Genomic DNA, 27,210 nt, shown 5'->3' with positions numbered 1-27,210 from the left:
CATTCAGTAGAAACAATACTTCGATTTTGATATTTGATCTTTTCTCCGGCAAGATATATGTGGTATGATGCTCTCTCCTGCTGCTGGGCAGCTGCAGCCACAACTTTCAGTCACCCACGAGCCCAAGAACACAAGAGGAAATAACCAATTCACTTACAACCATTCTGTTTTCCACTTTTAGTACAGTATTCAAAATTACGTGAAACGGTCAACACTTTATTACAAAAGAGGCTTTGTGTTAGATGATTTTGCCTACCTGTAGGCACATGTAAGGCAGTGTCAGCTAAGCTATGCTGTTTGGTAGGTTAGGTGTATTCAACGCATTTTCAATGTACAATGTGTTTATTGAGACATAACTCCACAGTAGGATGAGGAAGATCTGTACCGTTCATCAGGGTGTGATTCAAGAATCACATGCATCAGATCATACAGGGTACGTTTTAAAAACATAAATTCCCAGGTATCACCCCAGACCTACCAAATCTGAAACTCAAGAAATTGTGCCCTGCAAACTGCATCTAAATGAGCTCCCAGAGTGACTCCCTTGCATACTAAAGTTTAAGAACCACTGCCCCACAGCCTCCAACACAGGTCTATGTATAGCTCAGTAAATACATGACTGTATTAGAATTTGGGGCCACATGAGAGAAGAATATATTCAGAAGGGAAAAACATGAACATAAAGTTTGAATGTGGCTTATTAGGAAATAAAACACTGAACAGAGATAGAGGCAGTCTAAGGGAACAGAGAAAGTAAACATATAAAAATGAAAGTGATCGCAAGCTCACTAAAAAAACACCACAGAAGAAATCAGATACTGAGAAAAATGCTGCAACACACACACACACATACACACACACACACACACACCACACACACAGAAATTAAAAGATGAGTGTCTTCTATTTTAAAAGGCAAATGGCCATTCCTTTATTTTTACAAATTCACACACACTCTGCCTAAAAATGCTGGAAAAGGTGAATGAAGAAAAGGTTTTCTTACTTTGTATTCACAAAGGAAAACAAACAAAATAGTTCTTTCTAGCCAAGGTCAATGTTTTAAAAAACAAAATCACTAGAATTTTTTTCCCTAACATCCTATATTTTATGTTTTTCTAATAAAAATTATATATATTTAATTATATATACTATACAAAATGATGTTTGGATATACATATACATACATCTATATAATGATTACTATAGCAAAGTTAATCCAATTAACACATCTATGGCCCCACACAGTTACTGTGTGTGTGTGTATTGAAAGCACCTGTAATCTACTCTCAGCAAATTTGCAATATAAAATATAATATTTTTAAATATAGCCCTCATACTCTACATTCAATCCCTAGAATTTATTCATCTAATATAACTGCAACTTTGTAACCTTTGACCAACACCCCCATTTCCCCACTTCCCTGCCCCTGGTGAGCACCATTTTAAGTTTTACTTCTATGTATTCACCTTTTTAAGATTCCACATATTAAGTGAGATCACGCAGCATTTTTCCTTGTGCCTGGCTTATTTCACTTAGTATAATGTCCTCCAGGTTCATACAGTTTGTCATTCATACAATGAATGACAGACTTCTTTTTAAGGCTTATTCAGCCTTCTTTTTAAGGCTGAATAATATTTCATATACACACACACACACACACACCACACCTTCTTTATATATTCATCCATTAACAAACACTTAGGTTGTTTCCATATCTTGGCTATTGTGAATAATCTTACAATGAACATGGGAGGTGAGATATTTCTTTGAGGTACTGATTTCATTTCCTTTGGATATATACCCATAAGAGAAATTGCTGGATCATATGGTAATTCTAGTTTTAAGTTTCTGAGGAACTCCATACTGTGTCCCATAGTGGCTACACCAGTTTACAGTCCCACCAACAGTGTAAAGTGTTCCATTTTCTCCACATCCTTGCCAACACTTGTTTTATATATATATATATATGTATATATATATATACGCATATATATATATTTTTTTTGATAACAGCCATCCTAACACGTGTGAGGAGATATCTCATTGTTGTTTTGATTTGCATTTCCCTGACATCCTTTATACTCTTGATACAGACAATTAACTTGATTCCCCCCCCCCAAAGAGCTATAATTTATTTTTGTACTTTAAACCATACAAATACATGGAAATCCAGGTTTATACTAAGAAAAAATAGATAAAGGTAACCCTTTACTTTAAAAGTTAATTTTTAAGTATTGGTATTTTTCCTTCAAAAAGGAACAAATAACTTTTCAGTGAGACAAAGAATAAAAATGTGCATCGTTGTGCTGTAAAGTCAACCAACAATGACACAAAACAATATGTTGCTAAAATAATATAATAATTTGAGGTAGAGAAAGACTGGGAAAAACCTAAATACCCAAACAATGAAAAACTGTCTAGGCAAAATCTTCAAAGACCAAACCAGTACAATAACATGAGGCCATAAAAAGTCACACAGAAGAAGATTTAATATCATGGGTAAATATGCATGATATAAAGCAAATTATTTTTTTCCTCAATTATGTTAAAGTTTTACATAGGCAAATATTAGGATAATCAACATTTCAGTTAGTTACCTTGTTTTCCATTATCTTCTTAGTGAATTTTTCTAGATTTTCAACTTTTCTAAAATGTACATTAACTTATAATGATGAAAATAAATATATAAAAATATAGGATGGTAATATTTTGTTTATATTTTTCAAAAAGTTCATTTTCCACTGTGAGATCCTTTTCTCTTTTCGTTATATTTCTACAAAAATTGTAGTTTTCTTAGAACAAATTAAAGAGACTTTTTCTATTCACGTTCTGTTCTTTTCTATTTAACTTGACTAAATTTGTTTTAATTTTGGTAATTATTGTTAATGATCATGAGAGAGTGATTTCTAAAACTGTGGTTTTTTTCCTACAGAAATTTATTTCCTATTAACTTTTTATGGTGCCAAGGCTAACGGATGTATTAAAATGATGGCTGATGAACTGCTTACTTCAAGAACCCGACTAGGGCAGGGATTTCATTAATCGTCAAAGAACACAATCGTGGCCAGAGGCTTTTGATGCCCGTCAACTTGTAAAACATTTGTTTCTTTTGTTGTAGAAAATAAGTATTTGTTAGCTTATAAAATGTATATGTGGAGAAAACTTAATTTGCTCTTTGAAGCTATAAATTAACTCAGCAGCCTTTTGCTCATTTATTACCCACTATACATGCATTCATGGTTAGTTGGCCCACAAAAAAGAAAGCATTTTATCTTCATATGATAGGTTCTCCTATGGCACATGTGAGCCACACACAATGAGAAGTTCCATCTCTCAGTGGCTAAAAAGACAGTAATCCAGGAATCAGGTGTGTGAAAACTTGGTGACTCTCATGTTGCCTTTGGATCTCATTTACCCTAAATGTATACTACAAATCACACGGCATTTCTTCTCCTAATAGCAGCAAAAATGCAGTACACATTTCTACATGCCAAGTGCTAAGAGGTTCCAAGGCATTATTGCATTTGGTTCTCACTGCTTCTTCTGGCACTTAAAAAAGCTGAAAAGCCATTCCTTTTTTAAAGATGAATTTTAAAATTTAACCTTGATTTCCTGCTTTCTTCAGAATGCTGTTTCTTCTTTCTTCTCCATGAAGATGTCTAACTCAAAACTATATGCTTTGTTGATCAGAGTTTCTTGTCATCTTCTTAGACCTCTTACAAGATAGACAAGTGGGTGGAAAGGAGGTAATAGGCAGTCTCCACTGGCAGGGTGTATATGAAAAAGTACTCAGTAATTTGAACATGGGACTAGTGAGAAAGCACAGAATGCTTTCCATGCTATCACTTATCTGAGCTATACTGAGTTCAATCTAACAAAAATGTTGACCGTGTAATCTAGCCTTGGCTACAGTGGGGACCTCACTCCATTCTGCTTCTTGCTCCTTTTGGCTTTAGGGGAGCAAAATTTGCCACCCCAAAATATCTCTTTGGCATGTGGATTATTTTGAAGTAAAAATAATCAAGGCCCAAAAGACTCAGGAAGAAACTTTGACCTTTTCCCTTAACTGCCTAAAGGAATTTAGATAGAGGGCCTGTTCCTGGAATACAGATACCTGCAAAGTATATGGGCTGGATGTGCTGGGGGAACTCTAGGCAGCACCTGAAGATCCGTATCCTCTCTGTGTCCCAATGTCTCTTCCTGGCCCAGCAAACATTTGTTTATCACACATCTGTTTTTTCATCTCTGAGTGAATTGCCTTCCTCCCCTTTGAAGTCCCAAACCACTACCCCCAACATCTTCTTTTGTCTTTAGCTGAAGCCAGTATTTAAGTTAAGGGTTTCTGACATTTTGGCGAGTCACTCAAGTTTTCCTGGGTCTCTCCCATGTATACATATTATTAAACTTTTGTTTGATTTTCTTCTGTTAATCTGTCTCATGTTATTATTATTATTATTATTATTTTGCGGTACGCGGGCCTCTCACTGTTGTGGCCTCTCCCGTTGTGGAGCACAGGCTCCGGACGCACAGGCTCAGCCGCCATGTCTCACGGGCCCAGCCGCTCCGCGGCATGTGGGATCTTCCCGGACCGGGCCACGAACCCATGTCCCCTGCATCGGCAGGTGGACTCTCAACCACTGCGCCACCAGGGAAGCCCTGTCTCATATTATTTTAATTCCTGGACCAGCAAAAGGAACTTAAAAGGATAGAGGAAAATCTCTTTCTTCCTGACACGGCATTTTAACACAGTAAACATTGTAAAATTAATAAACAGAAATCTCAATTTAATAGATTTGGAGGACCAGAAGGGGGAGCTCTTGTGTCCTGTGATGATACTAGAGCCCAGCAGGAAGAAGAAACACCCCTCTGCTTTCCCAGAAAAGACTCAGCCAATGAAAAGCCATGGACTGTTTGTTTAGTACAGCCCTCCCAACTTGCTTTTCTCCTCTATAGAGGAGTTCTCCTTCCCTTGCCATGGGGGGACTATCACATGGCTGGCCGTGCATGGTTGCAGATCTCAAATGGCAATTCTATATTGATCCTGAATAAACTCGACTTTGCTGGAGAAATATCTGGCAGTTTATTTATTTCAGATCAACATTATAAAGAAGAGCTTATCAGCCAGGCAACAACATCCAATCCTGAAGGATAGACCTCACAGGGCAGCATCTCTTAAGGCATCATCTCACCCACAGGATCAGAGTAGCCCTGTGATTCACCATCTCAGTCTGTGCTTTGAGCAGTTAGCAGTGGAATTATTATTTCTTAGGGGTATGAGCAGATTTCACTTACACATATTTCCATTTTCAGCTTTATTTATTGATATGTCTTTTAAAGTGTTGGCAAAAAATATGAAAAAAATTGTTTACAGTCTTGATTTTGGTATAGAAAAGAAAATATGAATTGCAAACTAAGGCAGAAAGGAAAAATGAAGCATCATGAAATCAAATTAACCTACAAAATGTAAGCAAACAGAGCATGATGAAGTCAAAAATAAATATATGATTCAAAGCCAAAAGCATTAACCACAAATCTTGGCTTCAATTAGCCAAACTCAAATTGTAAAAAAAAATTGTGTCAAACTATCATTTTTACAAAAAATATAGAAATTGCTATTTTAAAAAGTAATATTATATAGATACTGAGAATTAAAAAAAAAAAAAAACTTACTAAGGAACTCACAAGTGGGAAAAGTAAGGCACCAAAATTGGCAAGCTATAATTATTGTAAAGGGTGCCCATTTATTTATACATTTATACAGGCCATTAAGAGATCAGACTAACTCAAAAGATCACATTTTATTTTCTTTCAACATGCTATTTTAGACTAGAAGATGGCAGTGGCAGGAAACTTAAAATATTTGCATTTGATGGTTTCAACTACTAGATATTTTCTTACCCTGTGTTACCAAATATTCTTCTGTTATTCTTTATTTAATAAGCTTAAGAATTACAATCATACTGGTCTCATCATGCCATGCTTAACAATATTCTGCAAGTGGGGCAATATCTAAGATAAGATGGAATTATTAAGTATTTCAAAACATAATAATACTGCCAAATGGTATCAGGATCTGTCTGTAGATCTCAGGGTCTTACTCGCAAGATCCTAATGTCAGATACCACCTACACACCTCATCTGGTGTGCTGAGATTACCAGATAGGGGGTAAAGGCAGGGGTTGCAAACAGCTATATTCCCATTTCCCAATCTGTATGTGATGATCTAGTCCTCATGGTTAGACCTTTTGCAACTCGTCCTCCACTTCACTGGGGACTTCTGGCTTAAATGATCATATAGTCATATTTATAAATCTAGACTATCACAGCAAGTAATGATATCAAGCTGCCATGTCTTAGGCTCCAAAAACAAATCCACAATCTACAGATTGTGGCTGTATCTATATTCTGCAACAGCAGGTATTTTTTCATCAGTGTTTCTGCCACTTAGTAATATTGTGTTGTTTATTTTCAATGGCAAAAGTTTTTATTTATTTACTTTTTAGAAGAGGATAAAGAAGCCATGTGAAGCATAATATGGTAATAATGGGAAGAATCACTAGTTCCAAAAGGTGCATGTCCTTCATGAAAAAAGTAAGTGGAACTTTTTAATGAGAAAATAAAGGAATATTCAAGAAGCTGGCTCTTATTCCCTAAGACCTGGATTCAAAGTCATACTGAATGCTAATGAGAAACTTGATACTAATACTCACTGATGTAGATGCATAAAGGAAGTGTTAGGAAGTGTTCAAAAAATTAAAAGAGAGTTTAAAAATATGTGAGGGATATAAATTAACTAATGCACTCATTTGGAATGGCTTAAATCACTAAACTACTAAAAGTCCACCTAGCAGGAAACAAACAAGGGAAAGAAATTCCATGTTTTTCTAAATTGACAGAAAAGAGAAAGACGTTCAAGTTTTTGATATTATGAATTATAGTTGGTGAAAAATTTCAGAATAATGTATGGTTAACTGAAATATTACAAATCATGCATAAATTTTCATCACTCCTTTCTACAGTTTTCATGGATATGCTTAATTTGCTGTGTAAATCTGAGTACACTAATATATGTCTTCTGGAAATAACACTATATCCAGTAACCACTCACTAGGCTAAGATTGATTATGCTTCCACATGAATAGCTCATAATAAAATAACTTGCTATTAGCATATAAAGGTGTAATTTAAGTTACAGAATAATATGGTAAGGATGGTAAAATGTAAATCACTTTGAGAATTTACCTTTTGGATGCCTTCCCACCATAAAAGTTTTGGACTTAACCCATTTCTGTCAGACTTTATTAGGAATAGAACTACAGATTCTCACTTACAATTCAGCAAGCTCCCAAAGTTTTATTTGGAGGATGATTTATTCAAAAGAACTCCAAATAGAAAGGACCTTCAAGATGTGGAGGAACAAGATGTGGAGATCACCTTCCTCCCCCAAAATACATCTACATGTGGAACAACTCCTATAGAACACCCACTGAACACTGGCAGAAGACCTCAGACCTCCCAAAAGGCAAGAAACTCCCCCCAAGTACCTGCGTAGGGCAAAAGAAAAAAGAATAAACAGAGACAAAAGGATAGGGATGGGACCTGCACCAGTGGAAGGGAGCCATGAAGGAGGAAAGGTTTCCACACACTAGGAAGCCCCTTCACTGGTGGAGACGGGCGGGGGGTGGGGTGAGGGGAAGCTTCAGAGCCATGGAGGAGAGCACAGCAACAGGGTAGCAGAGGGCAAAGCGGAGAGATTCCCGCACAGAGGATCGGTGCTGACCAGCACTCACCAGCCTGAGAGGCTTCTCTGCTCACCTGCTGGAGTGGGTGGGGGCTGGGAGCTGAGGCTCCAGCATCGGAGGTCAGACCCCAGGGAGAGGACTGGGATTGGCTGCGTGAACACAGCCTGAAGGGGGCTCGTATGCCACAGCTAGCCGGGAAGGAGTCCAGGAAAAAGTCTGGAACTGCCTAAGAGTCAAGAGACCATTGTTGCGGGGTGCACAAGGAGAGGAGATTCAGAGCAACACCTAAAGAAGCTCCAGAGACGGGCGCAAGCTGCAGCTATCAGCGCAGACACCAGAGACGCACATGAAAAGCTAAGGTTGCTGCTGCAGCCACCAAGAATCCTGTGTGCAATCACAGGTCACTATCCACACCTCCCCTCCCAGGAGCCTGTGACGCCCACCACTCCAGGGTCCCATGATCCAGGGACAACTTCCTGGGAGAACACATGGTGCACCTCAGACTGTTGCAATGTCCTGGTTCCCTTGCTGCCGCAGGCTCGCCATGTATTCCATACCTATCCCTTCCCCCGGCCTGAGCGAGCCACAGCCCCCTAATCATCTGCTCCGTTAACCCCGTCCTGTCCTGTCGGGGTGGGGAACACATGCCCCCAGCCAACCTACATGCAGAGGCGGGGTCAAATCCAAAGCTGTATGTACCCCAGGAGCTGTGCGAACAAAGAAGAGAAATGGAAATCACTCCCAGCAGCCTCAGGAGCCACGGATTAAATCTCCATAATCAACTTGATGTACCCTGCATCTGTGGAATACCTGAATAGACAATGAATGACCCCAAAACTGAGGTGGTGGACTTTGGGAGCAAGTGTAGACTTGGGGTTTGCTGTATGTGACTGACTAGTTTCTGATTTACATGTGTATCTTAGTTTAGTTTTTAGCACTTGTTATCATTGGTGGATTTGTTTACTGGTTTTGTTGCTCTCTTCTTTTCCTTTTCTTATTAATTTATTTTTTTATTTTAATAATATATATTTTTAAATTTTTTATTTTAATAACTTTATTTTATTTTTTCTTTCTTTATTTTCTTCTCCCTTTTCTTTTGAGCCATGTGGCTGATAGGGTCATGGTCCTCTGGCCAGGTGAGAGGCCTGAGCCTCTGAGGTAGGAGAACCAAGTTAATGACACTGGACCACCAGAGACCTCCCAGCCCCATGTAACATCAATCGGCAAGAGCTCTCCCAGATATCTCCATCTCAACACTAAGACCAGCTCCACTCAACAACAAGCAAGCTCCAGTGCTGGACACCTCATGCCAAACAACTACCAAGACAGGAACTCAACCCCACCCATTAGCAGAGAGGCTGTCTAAAATCATACTAAGTTCACAGACACCACAAAACACACCGCCGGACACAGTCCTGCCCACCAGAAAGACAAGATCCAGCCCCACCCACCAGAACAGAGGCACCAGTCCCCTCCACCAGGGAGCATACACAACCCACTGAACCAACCTTACCCACTGGGGACAGACATCTAAAACAACAGAAGCTATGAACCTGCAGCCTGCAAAAAGGAGACCCCAAACACAGAAAGTTAAGCAAAATGAGAAGACAGAGAAATACGCAGCAGGTGAAGGAGCAAGGTAAAAACCCACCAGACCAAACAAATGAAGAGGAAATAGGCAGTCTACTTGAAAAAGAATTCACAGTAATGATAATAAAGATGATCCAAAACCTTGGAAATAGAATGGAGAAAATACAAGAAACGTTTAACAAGGACCTAGAAGAACTAAACAGCAAACAAACAATGGCAAGCAACATAATAAATGAAATTAAAAATTCTCTAGAAGGAATCAATAGCAGAATAACCAAGGAAGAAGCACGGGTAAGTGATGTGGAAGATAAAATAGTGGAAATAGCTACCACAGAGCAGAATAAAGAAAAAAGAATGAAAAGAATTGAGGACAGGCTCAGAGACTTCTGGGACAATATTAAAGGCACAAATATTCTAATAATAGAGGTCCTAGAAGCAGAAGAGAAAAAGAAAGGGACTGAGAAAATATTTGAAGAGATTATAGTTGAAAACTTCCCTAATGTGGGAAAGGAAATAGTCAATCAAGTCCGGGAAGCGCAGAAAGTCACTTACAGGAAAAATCCAAGGAGAAACACACCAAGACACATATTAATCAAACTATCAAAAATTAAATACAAAGAAAACATATTAAAAGCAGCAAGGGAAAAGCAACAAATAATATACAAGGGAATCCCCGTAAGGTTAACAACTGATCTTTCAGTGGAAACTCTGCAAGCCAGAAGAGAGTGGCAGGACGTATTTAAAGTGATGAAAGGGAAAAACGTACAACCAAGATTATTCTACCCAGCATGGATCTCATTCAGATTCAACGGAGAAATTAAAACCTTTACAGACAAGCAAAAGCTAAGAGAATTCAGCATCGCCAAACAAGCTTTACAACAAAGGCCAAAGGAACTTCTCTAGGCAGGAATCATAAGAGAAGGAAAAGACCTACAGAAACAAACACAAAACAACTTAGAAAATGGTAATAGGAACATACATATCGATAATTACCTTAAATGTAAATGGATTAAATGCTCCAACCAAAAGACATGGACTGGGGCTTCTCTGGTGGCACAGTGGTTGAGAGTCCACCTGCCAATGCAGGGGACATGGGTTAGTGCCCCGGTCCGGGAAGATCCCACATGCCACGGAGCGGCTGGGTCCGTGAGCCATGGCCGCTGAGCCTGCATGTCTGGAGCCTGTGCTGCACAATGGGAGTGGCCACAACGGTGAGAGGCCCGCGTACCGCAAAAAAAAAAAAAAAAGAATTTTAAAGCAACATCTGAAATTCTCCTATATCAGCAGTTACTGAGTATCATCCATATGTGTGTGGTTAATCATCTATGACAATCTTAATAGTGATGACAATTCCAGGAAGCACACACGAAGTACAATAACCAGATGCTAATGGTTTATGGGTATCCTAGAGAATAGGGAAAAACTGATAATAAATAGAATGAAGACAAAAATACAAATTACTATAGTAAAAACAGTTCATGAAGTCAAAATCAGTCATCTGCTATTAACAAACTCACTATCTATTGATATAGAGTAGTTTAGAAAAGAGAATAAACTAAATTTGACTTCATTTCAGTATTTATCGACCAAAGTGGTCTGATGTTAGCCACACTGAACAAGAAAATATTTTACATAATTAAAATGTCGGTTTTCTGTGGCTTCCCTGGTGGCGCAGTGGTTGAGCATCTGCCTGCCGATGCAGGGGACACGGGTTCGTGCCCCGGTCCGGAAAGATCCCACGCGCCACGGAGTGGCTAGGACCGCGAGCCATGGCTGCTGAGCCTGCGCGTCCGGAGCCTGTGCTCCGCAACGGGAGAGGCCACAACAGTGAGAGGCCCGCGTACCGCAAAAAAAAGAAGAAAACAATGTCAATTTTCTATGATGTTTAGCTATTTTAAATTTTGGAATTTAATATTTTGAAACATAATAATTTGAATAATTTCAATATTTGAATAATTTCAATAATTTTGAATAACTTTAATAATTTGAAATTTAATAAATAATAAATTTATTAAACTACCTGCTTAACACCTGTGCCTGTTCTTTCTGAGGAAACACGCTCATTGTGAAGGATAAAGTTTGGAAACCATTTAAAACTGTATGAGCCACCAAAATATTCCAAAATTTTTAACATTGGTGAAAATCATTTTTACCATGCTTGAATAAGTCAGCTTATGGGAATTTTGTCTCATCTCTTTATAAAATTCCCCTTGGGGATGAAAACAAGCTTGGAAAGTTTCCGTCAACAGTGTAAATTGAGAGTTCATGTTAAATTAGGCATTGAAAACTGCAGTTTAGGACAGAATTACCATCTCAGCCATCACCACAGGGTTCCATAGTACATTTACAATAGCTATGTTTTGGATTAACATCATATTCAAGTACTTTCTACATTTTTTTTTCATTTTTAAACTTAACTACCATGCTGCAAGAGATCTTAAAAAATCAAGCATATTTTCTACTTTCCCTTTAGTTTTCAAAGTCCAGATAATAATATGGCAACAATTATCAATACTCATAGGATGATAAAGCACTAAATCACCAGTAAGAAGACTGACCAGTAGAAATGACATTCTCCTAAGCTCATTAATCTTTTAAAATATACTTTTTAAAATTATTTTTATTAAAGTATAGTTAATTTTCAATGTTGTGTTAGTCTCAAGTGTACAGCAAAGTGATTCAGTTATACATATACATATATATGTATATACATATTCTTATATATATATTATTTTATATATATATATATTTTTTCAGATTCTTTTCCATTATACATTATTACCAGATATTGAGTATAGTTCCCTGTGTTATACAGCAGGTCCTTGTTGTTTACCTATTTTATATACAGTAGTGTGTATATGTTAATCCCAAACTCCTAATTTATCTCTCCCCACCCCTGCTATCCCTTTTGGCAACCATAAGTTTGTTTTCTATGTCTTTTGAGTCTATTTCTGTTTTGTAAATAAGTTCATGTGCATCCATTTTTTAGATTTCACATATAAGTGATATCATATGATATTTGTCTTTGTCTGGCTTACTTCACTTAGTATGATAATCTCTAGGTCCATCCATGTTGCTGCAAATGTCATTATTTCATTCTTTTTTGTGTCTGAGTAATATCCCATTGCATATATATACCACATCTTCTTTATCTATTCACCTGTCGATGGACATTTAGGTTACTTCCATGTCTTGGCTATTATAAACAGTGCTGCTATGAACACTGGGGTGTATGTATCTTTTTGAATTAGAGTTTTAAAAAACGTACTTTTAAAAGACAGTATAACCTAACACATAATTACAATTGGGCTGCTCCAGAAAACTGTATCTTAGTTCTACTTAGCTTGAAGTCTTGCCTTAGTGAAGAGTGAGAGAGCAAAAGCAAGAGAGGAAGAAAGATTCTCATTAAGTAAGGAGGGTACTTACTGTGATAGCAAAGAAATCATCATTCTTCTAGTCACTCAACAAAAATTTACCAAATCACTATTGCATACCAGGCCAAGACAAGGATATACAGAGAATGAAATTTATGGTCTTGTGGGTAATTGACAACACACGCAAGCACGCATGCAAACTAAAACACACACACACACACACACACACTAAAACCCGGAATTATAATACTGCAAGATGATACATGACAGGGGAAGTGAAGCATACACTAGGAATACAGTGGAGACCTAGCCCAGTTTTGTGGGTAACAAAAAAGCTGAAGAAGGCAACCTCTAGGATAAGAACTGAAGGATGCCTGGGTGCCAGCCAGCCTAAAGGAAGAGAATTTCCAAGCACATGTGAAATGAGACACCACAGAGTTCTAGAGATTGAAAGAAGTTCTTTCTGGATTGAGGGTAGACATTCAGAAAGAAGTGATAAGAAAAGGAGCAAACTGATAAATGAGAAAAGGTCTTACTGAAGAATGTGTACTTAATTTAAAGTGGTCAAAAATTGTTCTAGAAAACAGTACTGACAAACTCTGCTTATTCTTTCCTACACTGCTAACATAATCACTTGAGACATTATCTAGAATTTACAAACGAACAATGAAATCAATTCTTGTTTCAGAACAATAAAACAACAACAGGTATTTTTGGTATAAGTATGTCTCAAATATTTCATGGGACGTACTTATACTACACAATGATTTGTTGTTTATCTGTAGTTCAAATTTACCTGGGTGACCTGAATTTTTATTTATTAAATTTGGCAACCATGGCCAGCAGGCAGTCAAGGGAGAACTTATTAGGATAGTCAACTTAGTGGCACAAGACTAATAATGGCTGTGTATGGTACCTATATTCAAATGCCAGTTTGAATAATAGGAAATTTGTAACATTTTGAGAAATTTTAATGAAGTTTGTTGTGTCCAGCATTATTTTTAAAGCCCGCAAATCCCTTTGAACATTGATAATTAAGAGGGTGGGTTGAATTGAACGTAAGGTCAAGAAAAATTATTTTTCTAAAGAAAATATAAAAATTCATTTATTGGCAATGTGAAAGACATTTTCTCTACATGTATATATACAAATATACATATGCAATATGTATGTTATACATGAGTACTATGCCTTTTACTATAAAGATAAAATATTACAAATTTCACTACAAAAAACCAAAACATTATTTCTTAATTTGGTCGCTAGGTATCAAAACATTGACACATTCTTAAAAAGCTCATGAATATTTTCATCCAGGAAATCCCAAACAATTGTTATAGTTGTCAACACTTCATAAAACAACTACTGCAACATATAATTACGTTTTATTACTAACTAATTTTGCAAGAATGACGGAGGCAAAGAATATATACACACTACATTTCTTTTTAAGGAAGAGTGTTTATTTAATCATCAACAAATATTTATCAAACATTTTCCAATTCAAAGGTAATGGGAATATATGTGTGAACCACACTGACATCATCCCTGTCCTGATGGAGTTTTCCACCTAGTGAAGGAGTCAGGCGAAGCACACACAAAGAAACACATAAGACAATTACAGATAGTGGTCAGTACTCTGAAAGAAAGAAACAGATAAAGCATAGAGAAGGTGGGGCAAGAGGCATGTACTTTAAAAAAAAAAAAAAAGGGTAGTCAGGAAAGTCCTCTGTGACATCAGGAAAATGATTAGACAGGACCTGAAAGGTGCAAGGGATCCAGTCACAGCATTAGAAGGTTGGCATCATCCTATGCAGAGGAAGCAGCTTGTGCAAAGGCACTGAGGCAAGAAAGAACTCAGTTCATCCAAGAATCTGAAAGAAGGGCTCTGTGGCTTGAGCATGATGATCAAAGGTCCACAAGGACTAGATGTAGTAGTTTGTAGTACTAGTTTGTAGCAGGGGACAAGTAAAGACACGGCCAGAAGTGTTAATTTTATCTTAAAATGCAATGAAAACATGGGCACAGTCTTAAGCAGGGGAACGATATGGTCAAATTATACACTGCTTTCAATGATCACTCTGATTGCTGTTAGAGTGTCAAGGAAGTGAGCAAAAGTGGGATTGGCAGATTATTCAGGAAGTGACTACCTTGGTTGTGGTGAGAAAGGACTTGGGTTTGGAATCAGGACTTTAGCAGCAAGAGTTGAAGAGAGGTGGGCAGATCTGAGGAAAGACAAACCAGAGAGAATTCTTGGCTGTGAGAACGGGGCGCTGTGAAAAGACATGAGCTGAAGATACAAATTTGAGTGTTGTCAGCATATTGATAATACCTAAGGCCGTAAGGATGGGCAGAATTATCTGGGAAGAGAATGCAGAAGAAAGAAAAGAGGAGTCCCAAGTCTAAACCCTGAAAAACAGAAACATTTAAAGCTGAGGTACGGAAACAAGATAAAGCAAAGGCAGAAGGCACAGCCACTGAAGCCAACATGTCCGTGTTACAAGGACTGAGAGTTATGTCAGAATGAAAGAAAAATAGCTGGTTAGATTTTCCGTTACTCTTCTTGGCTTTCTTCTTAATTGTGTGAAAACAAAGCTTACCTTTGTACTTTCAGCAGGATGACGAGAAAGGGAAAAGCAGGTGTGTTAACATGCCCCAATCCTTTATCTCAGATCTCTGACAAGCTTTAATTAGTTTGCTAGTTGAGGGCTTCCTGAGTAAATGCAATTCTGTCACTTCCTAGGCATTCTCATGCTGGGTGTAATGGATTTTTTTGGTCTCCAGTTCAGATAACATTTCTATGTTGTCCAAAATAGTTATAAGCAATTTTGTTAGTTAACTTCCTATAATTTCTCCCTTATATTTTTGAAACAGTATGCATAAGATTTCACTAACTGTCCTGTTTCAAGAACATAAACACTCATTATTCTTCTCCGATATTAATTTTTAAATTTAGATTTAAATTCCATTTTCCCATTTAGAATAGCTATATTCACTGAAATGGAAAAATACAAGAGAAAAAATACTATTAAGGCTTGAGGTTTTGCCAAATAAAATAAAAGAGTTACTGCTAAGTTTAGGTGTTCACATGCACTGACCATTTAAGAGAAAAGTGGGTTTTTAGTTTAACTTATTCATTTGAATGTTAAGGAATTTGTTTAGGTCATGTTTGCATCTCAGCAAACAGCTGGTTTGGGAAAGAATCAGCTGATGTAATCAAGAAAAGGAATGAATATCTGACTGTAAAACTATATTCGGTTATCTTCTGCTTGCTTCCTTTCCTCTGCCTGTTTAACTTGGGAATTGTCCCCTTCCCACACCTTCAATTTATTTCTTTACTCTCTTCCTTTTTCACTCTATACATTCTTGGTGGTTGATGTACTAGCAACTTCCACTTCAGTATTTTCAGCTAATGTATCCCTTAGGAGCTGCGTCTTTTATTATGTGATCTAAGTCTCTCCTTTTTTCATCTGTAAATCAGAGAAAATAACATTGACTTTACCAAGTTGACTCAAGGAGTAATGAAAACTTCTGGAAATACCTAGCATAGTATCAGGCACCTAGTAACTACTCAAGAAGCATTAGGGCCTTTCTCCCTTTTCTCTTTAGAGGCTCTAGATGATCTGTGATCTGTTCCATACAAATGAGAAGAGCTCCAACTAAGACCAGAGCAGTGAGGACTGTTCAAATAAAAGACAAGAGTCTAATGAAAGTAATTTAGAAAGTTTAGTTCAGCAGCTTGGACCACCCTTATGGTGAGCCCCAAATAATTACATGTAAGGGAAACCAGGATTGGTGATCTTAGGAAAACCCCCCCAAACCTCCTTTTTCCTTAGGAACAAGAAATTAATAAATTGAGGTAGTATGTAGAGCATTCATTTCATAGTACCTAAAACTTCTCCTTTGTCCTCTATTAAATGGGATTTCTTTTATTAGCATTCATAAAATAATCACTGGGTTTAAACTAGAAATTTTTGAAAGTAAATATTTTGATGGAAAATAAGTTAGTTGTATCATTCTTAATATAGTTAGCTTATATTTTACAACCATTACAATGTCTTACAACTTAACTTGCATTGTCCTGGGCTAATGAGAAGGGAACAGAAGTAGATGCTTCCTGTTAACTGTGAGTATATTTGTGGTTAAAAAAAAAAAGGTGAAATGATGCCATGGTGCCCTCAATAGTTATGATTTGTAGTAGTAGGTTCTAAACGTGCACATGGTAGTGAGTGTTTACGAAACACAAGACATAGAGCTAAAGTAGTCACCACCACATCTGTGTCATATGCAATGCTTTAATGTCAGCAGAACATCATCCATCAAATTAATGTTAATTTCAATTTTTTGTTTTTGTGTTTTTGGTACTTATTTTGTAAATTTCTTTATGGATAAAAATATATGCATACATAATTTCATGTTTGTAATACTACTTTAAGTCCACTCTAGGATTTGGGAGGATTTTTTTGGTTTTGATTTTGGTTTCGGGTTTAAAAGGACTCCACACATTACTCAAGTTTGAAAACTTGGCCAACACAGCTGGCCTCATCTGGTGGCAGACATCAAAATTTAGAACATAATCCCAAAACAGAAATTAATCTAACTCCATACTATATACTACTTAATTAAATTCCTATTTCAGAAGTGACGAATACATATATATGCATCAGCATACAGTATTTGTTTTTCTTTCTCTGACTTACTTCACCCTGTATGACAGACTCTAGGTCCATCTACCTCAGGGGTGAAGTGAGAGTAGCATCAACATATATACACTACCGAATGTAAAATAATTAGCTAGTGGGAAGCAGCAGCATAGCACAGGGAGATCAGCTCGGTGCTTTGCAATGACCTAGAGGGGTGGGATAGGGAGGTGGGAGGGAGGTTGAAGAGGGAGGGGATAAAGGGACATATGTATGCATATGGCTGATTGGCTTTGGTGTACAACAGAAACTAACACAGTATTGTGAAGCAATTATACTCCAATAAAGATCTATTAAAAAAATGAAGTTGATATGTTATCAAGATCCAAAAAAAAAAAAAAGAAGTGACAAATACAATAACTGTCAAGAATTCTACCATATGACTTCAATTCAAAGAAGTACTTCCAACATAATTAACTACTTTAGGTTTATGTACCAAATGTAAAAAATAAGTGCAATTTAAGATATGTTAATATGGATGAAACCATATTTGTAAAACAATAAAAATATGGGAGACACAACAGGGAGGAGGTATGGGGGTATATGTATATGTATAGCTGATTCACTTTGTTATAAAGCAGAAACTAAGATACCATTGTAAAGCAATTATACTCCAATAAAGATGTTAAAAAAAAAGAGTAAGAAATATATATATAGACTTTCAATTAAATATTAATATATGTCTTAAAGGTAAATTCCCAAATCATAATCTCATTACTTGTATTAGAATCCTATATTTAATACATGTTACTTTTTTCTTTAACAAGAAAAGGTACAGAGGTTTTAAATAAAGTTATGGTGTTTCAGTTCATTCATTCACCCAAAAAACTTCTATTAAAGACAGATAAACTGAAACATTTTCCAAAGCAAGAAAAATAGCATCCAAAAATTAAAATGGGAATTGGTATGAAAATAACTTAAAAACAAAAACAGAAAAATACTTGGAAACAGGTTAACCATACTATATCTAAATTTGATCAAATAAATAAACAAGCTTACTGGAGTTCCCATCATTTACTTTTAGTACATCCTTTACTTTTCATTCAATTCTAATCCTCTGACAAAGATGAACGATCAACTTATTGCAACGCTGTATTATCACCATGGAAACCATCCAAATGTATTAATCTTTGAATCTCATGAATAAAACATGAATTATGGTAGTTTCAATAATGATATTTTCTGGACAGATGGAAAAAGGGTACACTGAGACTTCATTTTATACTTTGATTCTTTAGGTAAATTAATACATAAAGTATTTTGTAAACAGTGTAAGAGAGAGTATGAAATAGCATAAAAAGGCACACACTGGCTTAATTCTCAGAAGTTACTTCATTTCTGAGTGTCAGCTTACTTCTGCAATCACTTTCAGCTTTAAAGCTTCTGATTTTAAATTTAAATCTGATTCCCTGATTTTAAATGCACTGAAGAATTTAACTATTGTTGTGTGTCACACAGAGGTAACTCCTGTATAAGGATTTAACATCAAAACAGGGAGAAAATCAAGTATTTTTTAAAGTATAAAATTGAATTTCTTAATTTAGAAACAATATTTTAAGTATATGATGTTCTAATTATTTAGCTTTTGAGATAATTATTAACTTTTTGAGTAAAATTTTAAAAGACCTAACTACAGAAGACACTAGAGCCTAACCTAATAGGGCCCGATGGACATTACTGAAAATAATACTGGAAAGCATTAAAGAGAGCTCCTCTTCTCAGGAGGTTCTCGCCCCATCAGGCCAATTTAGAACAGCTCATTAAACATCAATGGTATTCTTTTATCAGATGCTTAGGGCTACTTCTTAAATTGCATATTCATCTTTTATAAGGAACAAAATTCCAGCAAATTTCAATCTGTCCTATTGTGATGGGCTGAGCTTCATTAGCTTACTGAAATGGTGAAGGCTGAATTTCCAATAATTTTAGAGGTTTCTGCTTTATTTACCTTTGATTAAAGGCAATACACAAATAATTCTTCAAAATCTACATTAAAATTCTTTTTTCTGAAGAAAATATCCAATGAAACCCTATTTTATAAATGGCACCCATTTTCTAATAACAATTAATTACTATCAAGTAAGCCATTACTATCAAGTAATGAAGCCATTACTATCAAGCCAGTACTACCAAATAATAAAGAACATTGCATTAAGAGCAAACCGATAGTACTATGAGAATACCATCAGGTACTTCACCAATCACTTCAACGCACAATCTCATGTACTACTTTAATAATCCCATGAGGTATCTATAACTTACATATGAGGAGAGATTAAGTAACCTATTCAAGCTTTGATTCACAATCAAGCCTTCCTGACTCCAAAGCTTGTGTATACATAATCACTACTTCAATGGTGTGAAAATAATTACAAAATTACACATTAAAAATCTACAAGATTAATGTGCATTTCATATAGGGAAAATAATTGGCTTTATGTATTCTTTAATTACAAAGAGAATATTTTCTGGTTTTGATTTCTAGCTGTTTTGCATAGATAAAACTATTTTTTGTATATTTATTCTATATCTGGCCATCTAACCTTATTCTCATATTAATTTTAATGGTACAATAATATCATAAAAGGACTATTTTATCTGTCCTATTCCTATATTTACATGGTATATTCCTTTGTCTTAAAAGCTTGATCTTATTCCTATTTAGAGTTTTTATTAGAAATGACTGCAAAATTCTGTCAAATGTCTTTTTAGTGTCTCAGGTTATAATCTACTGAGCCACTAAAATATTTTTATTTGTTTCCTGATAATAGACTATAATTATATTCCTTAAAAAGTCTTATTTTGTTATACATATGCTGAACATTTGCTATACTGCTGGATGATACTTTCTATATTTTATGTAGGGTTTTTTTTTGCATTTAAATTCAGAAATGAGATCGAACTATCACTGTCCTTTTTCTAAAGTTATTTTATTTTATTATTATTATTATTATTATTATTTTTTGCAGTACACAGGCCTCTCACTGTTGTGGCCTCTCCCGTTGCGGAGCACAGGCTCCAGACGTGCAGGCTCAGTGGCCATGGCCCACGGGCCCAGCTGCACCGGAGTATGTGGGATCTTCCCGGACTGGGGCACGAACCCGCATCCCCTGCATTGGCAGGCAGATTTTTAACCACTGTGCCACCAGGGAAGCCCTTTAAAGTTATTTTAAAGTGTCTTGAATTTTTAATATTAAAGTTATGATTCTTCAAGAATTATTGAGGAGCTGTTAATCTTTTTCTATGGTTGAAACAGAAATTTAAATGACAATGCAATTATCAGTTCTTTAAATATGTGATAGTACTCAGCTAGGTATCCATCTGTTCTGGTGCTTTTTGATAATAGATCTTTAAACAGCTTTCCAATATTTATATGGCTTATTCCAGTTCTCCACTTCTTCTTAGATAAATTTTGGTTATTTCAATCTTTCTGGGAAGTTATTCCCTTCCTCTAGGTTTTCATATTTCATAGGTATAGATTTGCAGGTAATATTCTACTATACTTCTTTTAATCTCTCTTGTTCCTAGAGTTATTTCTGCTTTTCCTTTCATAATCTTATGTATACTTTCTCTATATATTTTCCATAATTTGTGCCCTGAAGAATTTATATTGGCCATTTCAAAGAAGAATCAAATTTTGAATTAATTTAACCCTTTTAACTTTTGTATTCTACTTTAGTGATTCCAGTTTTTATTGTTATTAAATTCTGATTTCCTAGTTTCTTTTGATGCTCTTTTTCTAAATTTTTTAAGATGAGTACTTAGTTTATTTTTATTTAATAAAAAAGGCATTTAAAGCTAAAATTCTGTACTAAACACAGCTTTTACTGGGTATGTATATTTTGTTAAGAAGAGATCATCTTCTTCATTAACTCATATATAGTTTGTAATTTCCCTTTGCTTTTAAGAGTTATCTAAGAGTGTGTTTTAATTTTCTAACAATTTTTTTACTTTCCTAATAAAGTTGCCTAATGTAATTTTTCCATTTCCTAATAAAAGGTTAGTATCACAGAACATGGCCTATTTTTTTTTTTTCAGAGAAAGAAATTTTATTTTAATAGGATGAACAGAAGCTCAGTACAAACAAGAGTAACATGCTAACATGTTAAGGTGTTCCCTGGGTTACAAAATATCAACATCCCCCAAGAAAAATACAGGCTAAGAGCATCTGCATGTGGATACTGGCTGTGTGATACAGACATTGAGGCTGTCAGAGCCTCACTTGCCTCATCTGGGAGAGAAAGAAGATGGCCCGAGTAGCTCCAAGTACATAAAGTATGAAGTGAACATGGTCTATTAAAGATCTTTACTTTCTTGAATCCATAAAAGTTCAGGCAACTTTTTCAAGGTCTAAAATTCCTAAGATGAATCTTTTCTCACTTGAAATTGCATGATTTCCATAATGTAAACATTTTCCAAAAGGAATCTTGACATTTCAGCATTGTAAATGATAAATATGCCACCTCATATATATTACGATACAAATGAGGAGAAGTTTTGTTTACTACTTCAAATACTTATCAACAATAAATTCCTAATATAATTTTTCCTATGACAGTGAATGGATTTTATTGAGAACTCCTTAACTTCTGGTATTTATTTCATCCTTATCCAGTTTTATCAGAAACTGTAGGAAGGCTATGGGCATACTGTGTCACTGAATATAGCAATGAATTTTATTCCATTCATAAAGAAGTTGTATGTATGTGTTTGATTCATATGGGGTCTTTGTTTAGTTTAGTTTTCTCTCTCATTTCCATCTTTTGTTTTAAATGTTGAGCATGGAGTTTATATTTAACATTTTCTTATCTCTCCTTACTTATTCATATGTCCTCCACGGGTTAACAGTCACATCAGTCATTAAGATTTCATTCCAGGGGAGGGAATGGTGAATCTTGATAACACAGCCATAATATTATGGGGAAACAGTATCTAGAAAACCCTGTCATAAAAGTCACAATTTTTGAGAGAATCTTTTTTTATTTTTAAATCAGTGTAGTAAAACTAGGAAGAAAAATAAACCATTTAGATATTGGAAGATGTTGGTAGAATGTTAAGACTAGTTATAGTGCTAAGTTACTGTGTGAAATTCAACAAGACTTTTAAGTATTCTACTGTAATATGTGAACAAATATGAATTAGACAGTTATCTGTCTATTTTTAATAAATATTTTTAATGCATTACCTTTATCTGACAAAAGAATTCTAAATAATTGGACTGAAAGATACATGGAAAAAGACTACAATCTTTAATTGTAATCTTAGATTGCTGTACTTTAGATAAGTCAAATACAAGAGCAAAAGTATAAAGGTATGAAAAGTTTAAGAAATAAAAGACAGTTTACGTGTAATGTTGTGCTCGCCCATGCTGCATTCACTCATATTCTTCTCACTGACTTAAACAGTATTGGTGTATGGCTAGTATTAGCCTAATAATATAACCATCTCAAAAAGAAAAATGGAGACTACATTTAATCATCACACCAGGCACTATGTTCTAATTATTGTTTCATTTCTTCCATATGATAAGGGCTAAATATATTGACATGTAATCTGAAGTGAAAATTCCAAAGCTAGGAAAAGGCAATCTGCTTTTATAACTCAGCTGACAGAACTACATTTCTGAGTGGACCGACTCCAAAATATCTCCTAAACCAGTCTTTTTCAAGCTATCTATGATGAAAGGCCATATATTTGTTATTGCAAAAGTTCACAAACCAAAGCTTTTGTAAAATACAACAAAATAAATAATTCAAAAGAAATTTAAAGATAAAATAACAAGCCCAAATTTTATCATTAGATTCAACAGACATAAAATTACTCTATAAAACTGCCATAAATTTTTCAAAGCACTTACTCTCAATTTCTGTGCTTACTGCTGACCAATAACAAATAATTCATGGATCAGCCTTAGTCCACAGACCACAATCTCAGTAGTCAACACACTCCCAAATCTAAGAGTCTATCAGTATTAGGTGTTTCCTGAAGAAATTTGTATAGCACTAACAAGAATCGTGACCAAATGGAAAATGGGCATAAACCTAATGAAATGTTTCAACAGTTACAAACAAACATGTCTACTTCCTAATCCTTAGAACTTGTGAATGTGTTGCCTTAAATGGCAAAAGGGACTCTGCAGACGTGATAAAGGTTAAAGATCTCAAGATGGAAAGATGATTTTAGAATATCTGGCCCCAATATAACCACAGGGTTTCTTATAAAAGAGGCGGGAGGAGATGTGATGGTAGATGCTGAAGTCAGTGGGAGGGGTTCGAAGGTGCTATGCTGCTGGCTTTAATGATGGATGAAAATACCATAACCAAGGATATAGGTGCACTCTGGACACTAAAAAAGGGAAGGAACTTCCTCGTTAAGGAGAACGGCCCAACCAACACCTTAATTTTAGGACCTCTGACCCCTAGAATTTTATGATAATAAATGGGCATTGTTTTAAGCTACTAAGATTGTGGTAACTTGTTATAGTAGGAATTGGAAACATATAGACATAAAGATTTTGGCTCTGGGAAGTAGGGTGCTGCTATAACAAATACCTGAAAATGTGGAAATGGTTTTGGAATTGACAGTGGGCAGAGGCTGGAAAAATTTTGAGGAGCATGATAGACAAAGCCTAGATTACCTTGAATGGACAGTAAAAATATGGATGTTAAAAGCCCTGCTGGTGAGGGCTCAGAAGGAAATGAGGAACTTGTTATTGGAAGGTGGAGGAAAAAGAATATTTGTTATAGAGTGGAAGAAAGCTTAGCTGAATTACTCCCTATAATTACATAGAAATCAGAATTATAAGTGATGAACTTGGATATTTAGCTGAGGAGATTTCCAAGCAAAGTGCTGAATGGAGTGGCCTGGTTTCCTCTTCTTGCTTATAGCAAAGTGTCAGAGGAAAGAAACAAATTGAGTTAAGAATTATTAAACTAAAAGGAACCAGGACCCAATGATTTGGAAACTTCTTGACCTATGCAGATTGCAAGAGATGCTAAAATTAGAGGTCTCACTTTCAGGAAAGTGTGGCTCTGGAGAAAAAGTCAATCGTGTGTCTGGACAACCTTTGCCTAGTACCTTGGAAGGATTAAAACCTCAGAATGTTCATTCACGGAGGGAGCTCTTGCAAAGATTAGGCATGGGATTCATAGACACCCTCAGTCATTCCCACAGAGGCCAAAAATGGAGATGAGATTATCCAGGAAAGATCTGTGAAGCGGCCTGTTTTCTAATAGAGAAAACCCCAGAGATTTACAAAAGGGAACCACAAGTTTCTCAAGAATGTTACATCAGTAGAAACACTGCCAATCTGGACTAAAAAAAAAAAAACAACAGAGAAAGATGAAATTCAGAAAGGCTGTGTACTCTCAAAATTATACAGGCAAGAAATATCCAGGTGAAAATATGTGATATCTTTCATGAAAAAAGAATAATGATTCTTAGGGTGAAGAACCAGGCCCAGAGGGCAGAGCCTTGAGCCACAGAGGATTATTCCCAGGCTCTGAAATATAACTGAGTTTGCCTAGTTGGATTTCTAAATTGCTTGAAACTGGTAACCCATTTTTTTCTTCCACATTCTCCATTTTTAAATGAAAATATCTGTAACTGTTAACTTATGCCTGTCCCACCAATGCATTTTGAGAGTATATAATTTGTCCTTTAATTTCACTGGTACACAGACAGAGAGAAATTTTGCTTGAGGATGGATTATAACTAGAACCTTACTCATACCTAATTTAGATGATTTAGATGATGAGATTTGGAATTTTTAAGCTGATCAATTTTAGATGAGATTTTGGTCTTGAGATGATACTATAAAGAGTTGAGACTTTTGAGGATCTGGGATTTGGTGAATGTGTTTTGCTTGGGAAGGATGTGAATTTGGAGCAGTGGCCAGAGGGCAGACTATGGTAAACTGAACAATGACCCCCACAAAGAAAACATCAGTGTTTTAATCCCTGGAAACTGAACATGCTACCTAAAATGGCAAGAGAGACTTTTCAGATGTGATTTGGTCATGGATCTTGAGATAAGAAGATTATTCTAGAGAATCTGAGTGGGCCCAATGTAATCATAAGGGTCCTTATAAGAGGGAGACAGGATAAGATATGAGGACAGGAGCAGGGGTCAGAGTCAGAGAGATATTCGAAGATGCCACATTGCTAGCTTTCGATATGGAGGAAGGGGCCAAAGAAGAGAGCAGCCGTTAGAACATGGAAAAGGCAAAGATATAGATTTTCTGCTAGCGCCTCCAGAAGGAATGCAGCTCTGCCAATACCCTAACGTTAGGACCTCTGACCTCTAGGACCATAAGATAATAAATTTGTGATGCTGTAAGCCACTAAGATTACAGTAATTTGCTATAGCAGCTAGAGGAAACCAGTATGTGGTCTCTATTTAACTTGACATAGTATCTCTCTACAAATATACCATTAAAATCTTGAATTTTCCCATTCCATGAAATTTAGTCAATATAGCAAAGAATATGCTTCACAAGACACAAAAATTAATTTTTAAAATTTAAAAATCCTAAGGATATTTTTTCTGTTAACAGTCCTCTTGTGGAAATGTGACAACATAAAAATGGAACATTTCATCATTCTGACATGATGAATTTTCCCTTGTAAACTAAAGAAAAAGTAATTCAATAAATATACTTTGCTCTTAAATAGTCAATATCGTTCTTCCTAACTGCATTAGCATCTGAAAGTAAGCTAGGAATGATTTATTTAGACTTTGAATCCATTACTGCAAATGAGAGTCCCCTTCACCAAAGCCCCCTCTTTAATTACCTCATCTACTTAATTTCAAAAATCATATGAAGAGTTTTTTAAAAAGCACTCCAAATCTTATTGGGCAGAAAAAAAAAAAAAAAAACTGTCCACAGTTCAAGCAGGAATACATATTCAGTAACTAGCATTATGGCATGATTTATTCACATTTAAGGATTTCTAAATTCTTTGGAAAGTCATGATACAATTCCAACAGAAATATACACATGTAACAAAGTATTTCAAAACACCTCTTACCTGTGTAACAAGTGGCTCCAAAAGTCTCTCCACTGTTAGAGTCCGGATTTCCAAACTTTTGGGGTCCCATTTTAATATGATAGGTGAAGTTGCCGAAGTCATGCTCCCTACAGAAACACACATTATCCATTAGAAATAATGATCACAGAAATAATCTGTTACCTTGTGGGTTCAAAATGAATAAGTCACCAAAACTTAGAACATACTTGAAAATTATCTGTCTGGTACGACCTTATAAAGTTAGAGATGGGGAAATCAGAAGCAGAACTATGTGAGATAGTGATGTTGGGTTCAGACTGAAAATGGATATTTCCTGAGGGCACCTGTATACATTGGACAAACTCTTGGTACCGAATTGACACTGAAATATTTCACTCACTCGGTGTTTAGTACACATATCCACCTGCTATATGCTGGGAAAGACTTGACCTTGCCCTCAAGTAGCTGATAGTTTCAATGCAGAGGTCGGCCACAATTATGCCTCAATGTGACCTGTTCTGTGACCAAGGAATACAGAGAGGGCCACAGGAGAACTGAGGAAAGGACACCAAAGTCAGTCTGGGGAGATCAGCAAAGACTTTCAGGAAGCACAGTAAACCCATCACGACCACTGGATGAGGGACCCTAGGTCCTAAGGAAAGGCTTCTTTGTGTTTTTTTCACATCATAATTGACCACTGAGGAGACTATGCTCCCTTGGAGAGCTGAGTTTCTTTCTCTTAATCAGGAAAGTTATCTTGCAAAATGAGTGGCAGTGATTCTGAAAATTAGCTTG

At 36.0% G+C, this 27,210-nt stretch overlaps 1 protein-coding gene across 2 annotated transcripts in view; it reads right to left on the bottom strand.

Annotated features, from left to right (window-relative positions):
• The window catches only part of CTNNA2 (catenin alpha 2), a 1,238,106-nt gene that overhangs the window by 1,053,550 nt on the left and 157,346 nt on the right, over nt 1-27,210 (bottom strand). For both annotated transcript variants that reach the window (XM_032653512.1, XM_032653513.1), the window contains exon 2: nt 26,437-26,543. In XM_032653512.1, the coding sequence (XP_032509403.1) occupies nt 26,437-26,538 (102 nt within the window). In that variant the 5' untranslated portion in view covers nt 26,539-26,543. The remainder of the gene's footprint in view (nt 1-26,436; nt 26,544-27,210) is intronic.

This window comes from Phocoena sinus, chromosome 13 (genome assembly GCF_008692025.1).
Source record: "Phocoena sinus isolate mPhoSin1 chromosome 13, mPhoSin1.pri, whole genome shotgun sequence".
Lineage (NCBI taxonomy): Eukaryota > Metazoa > Chordata > Mammalia > Artiodactyla > Phocoenidae > Phocoena > Phocoena sinus.
Note: the sequence above shows the minus strand (reverse complement) of the source record. Positions and strands in the feature narration are given on the sequence as shown.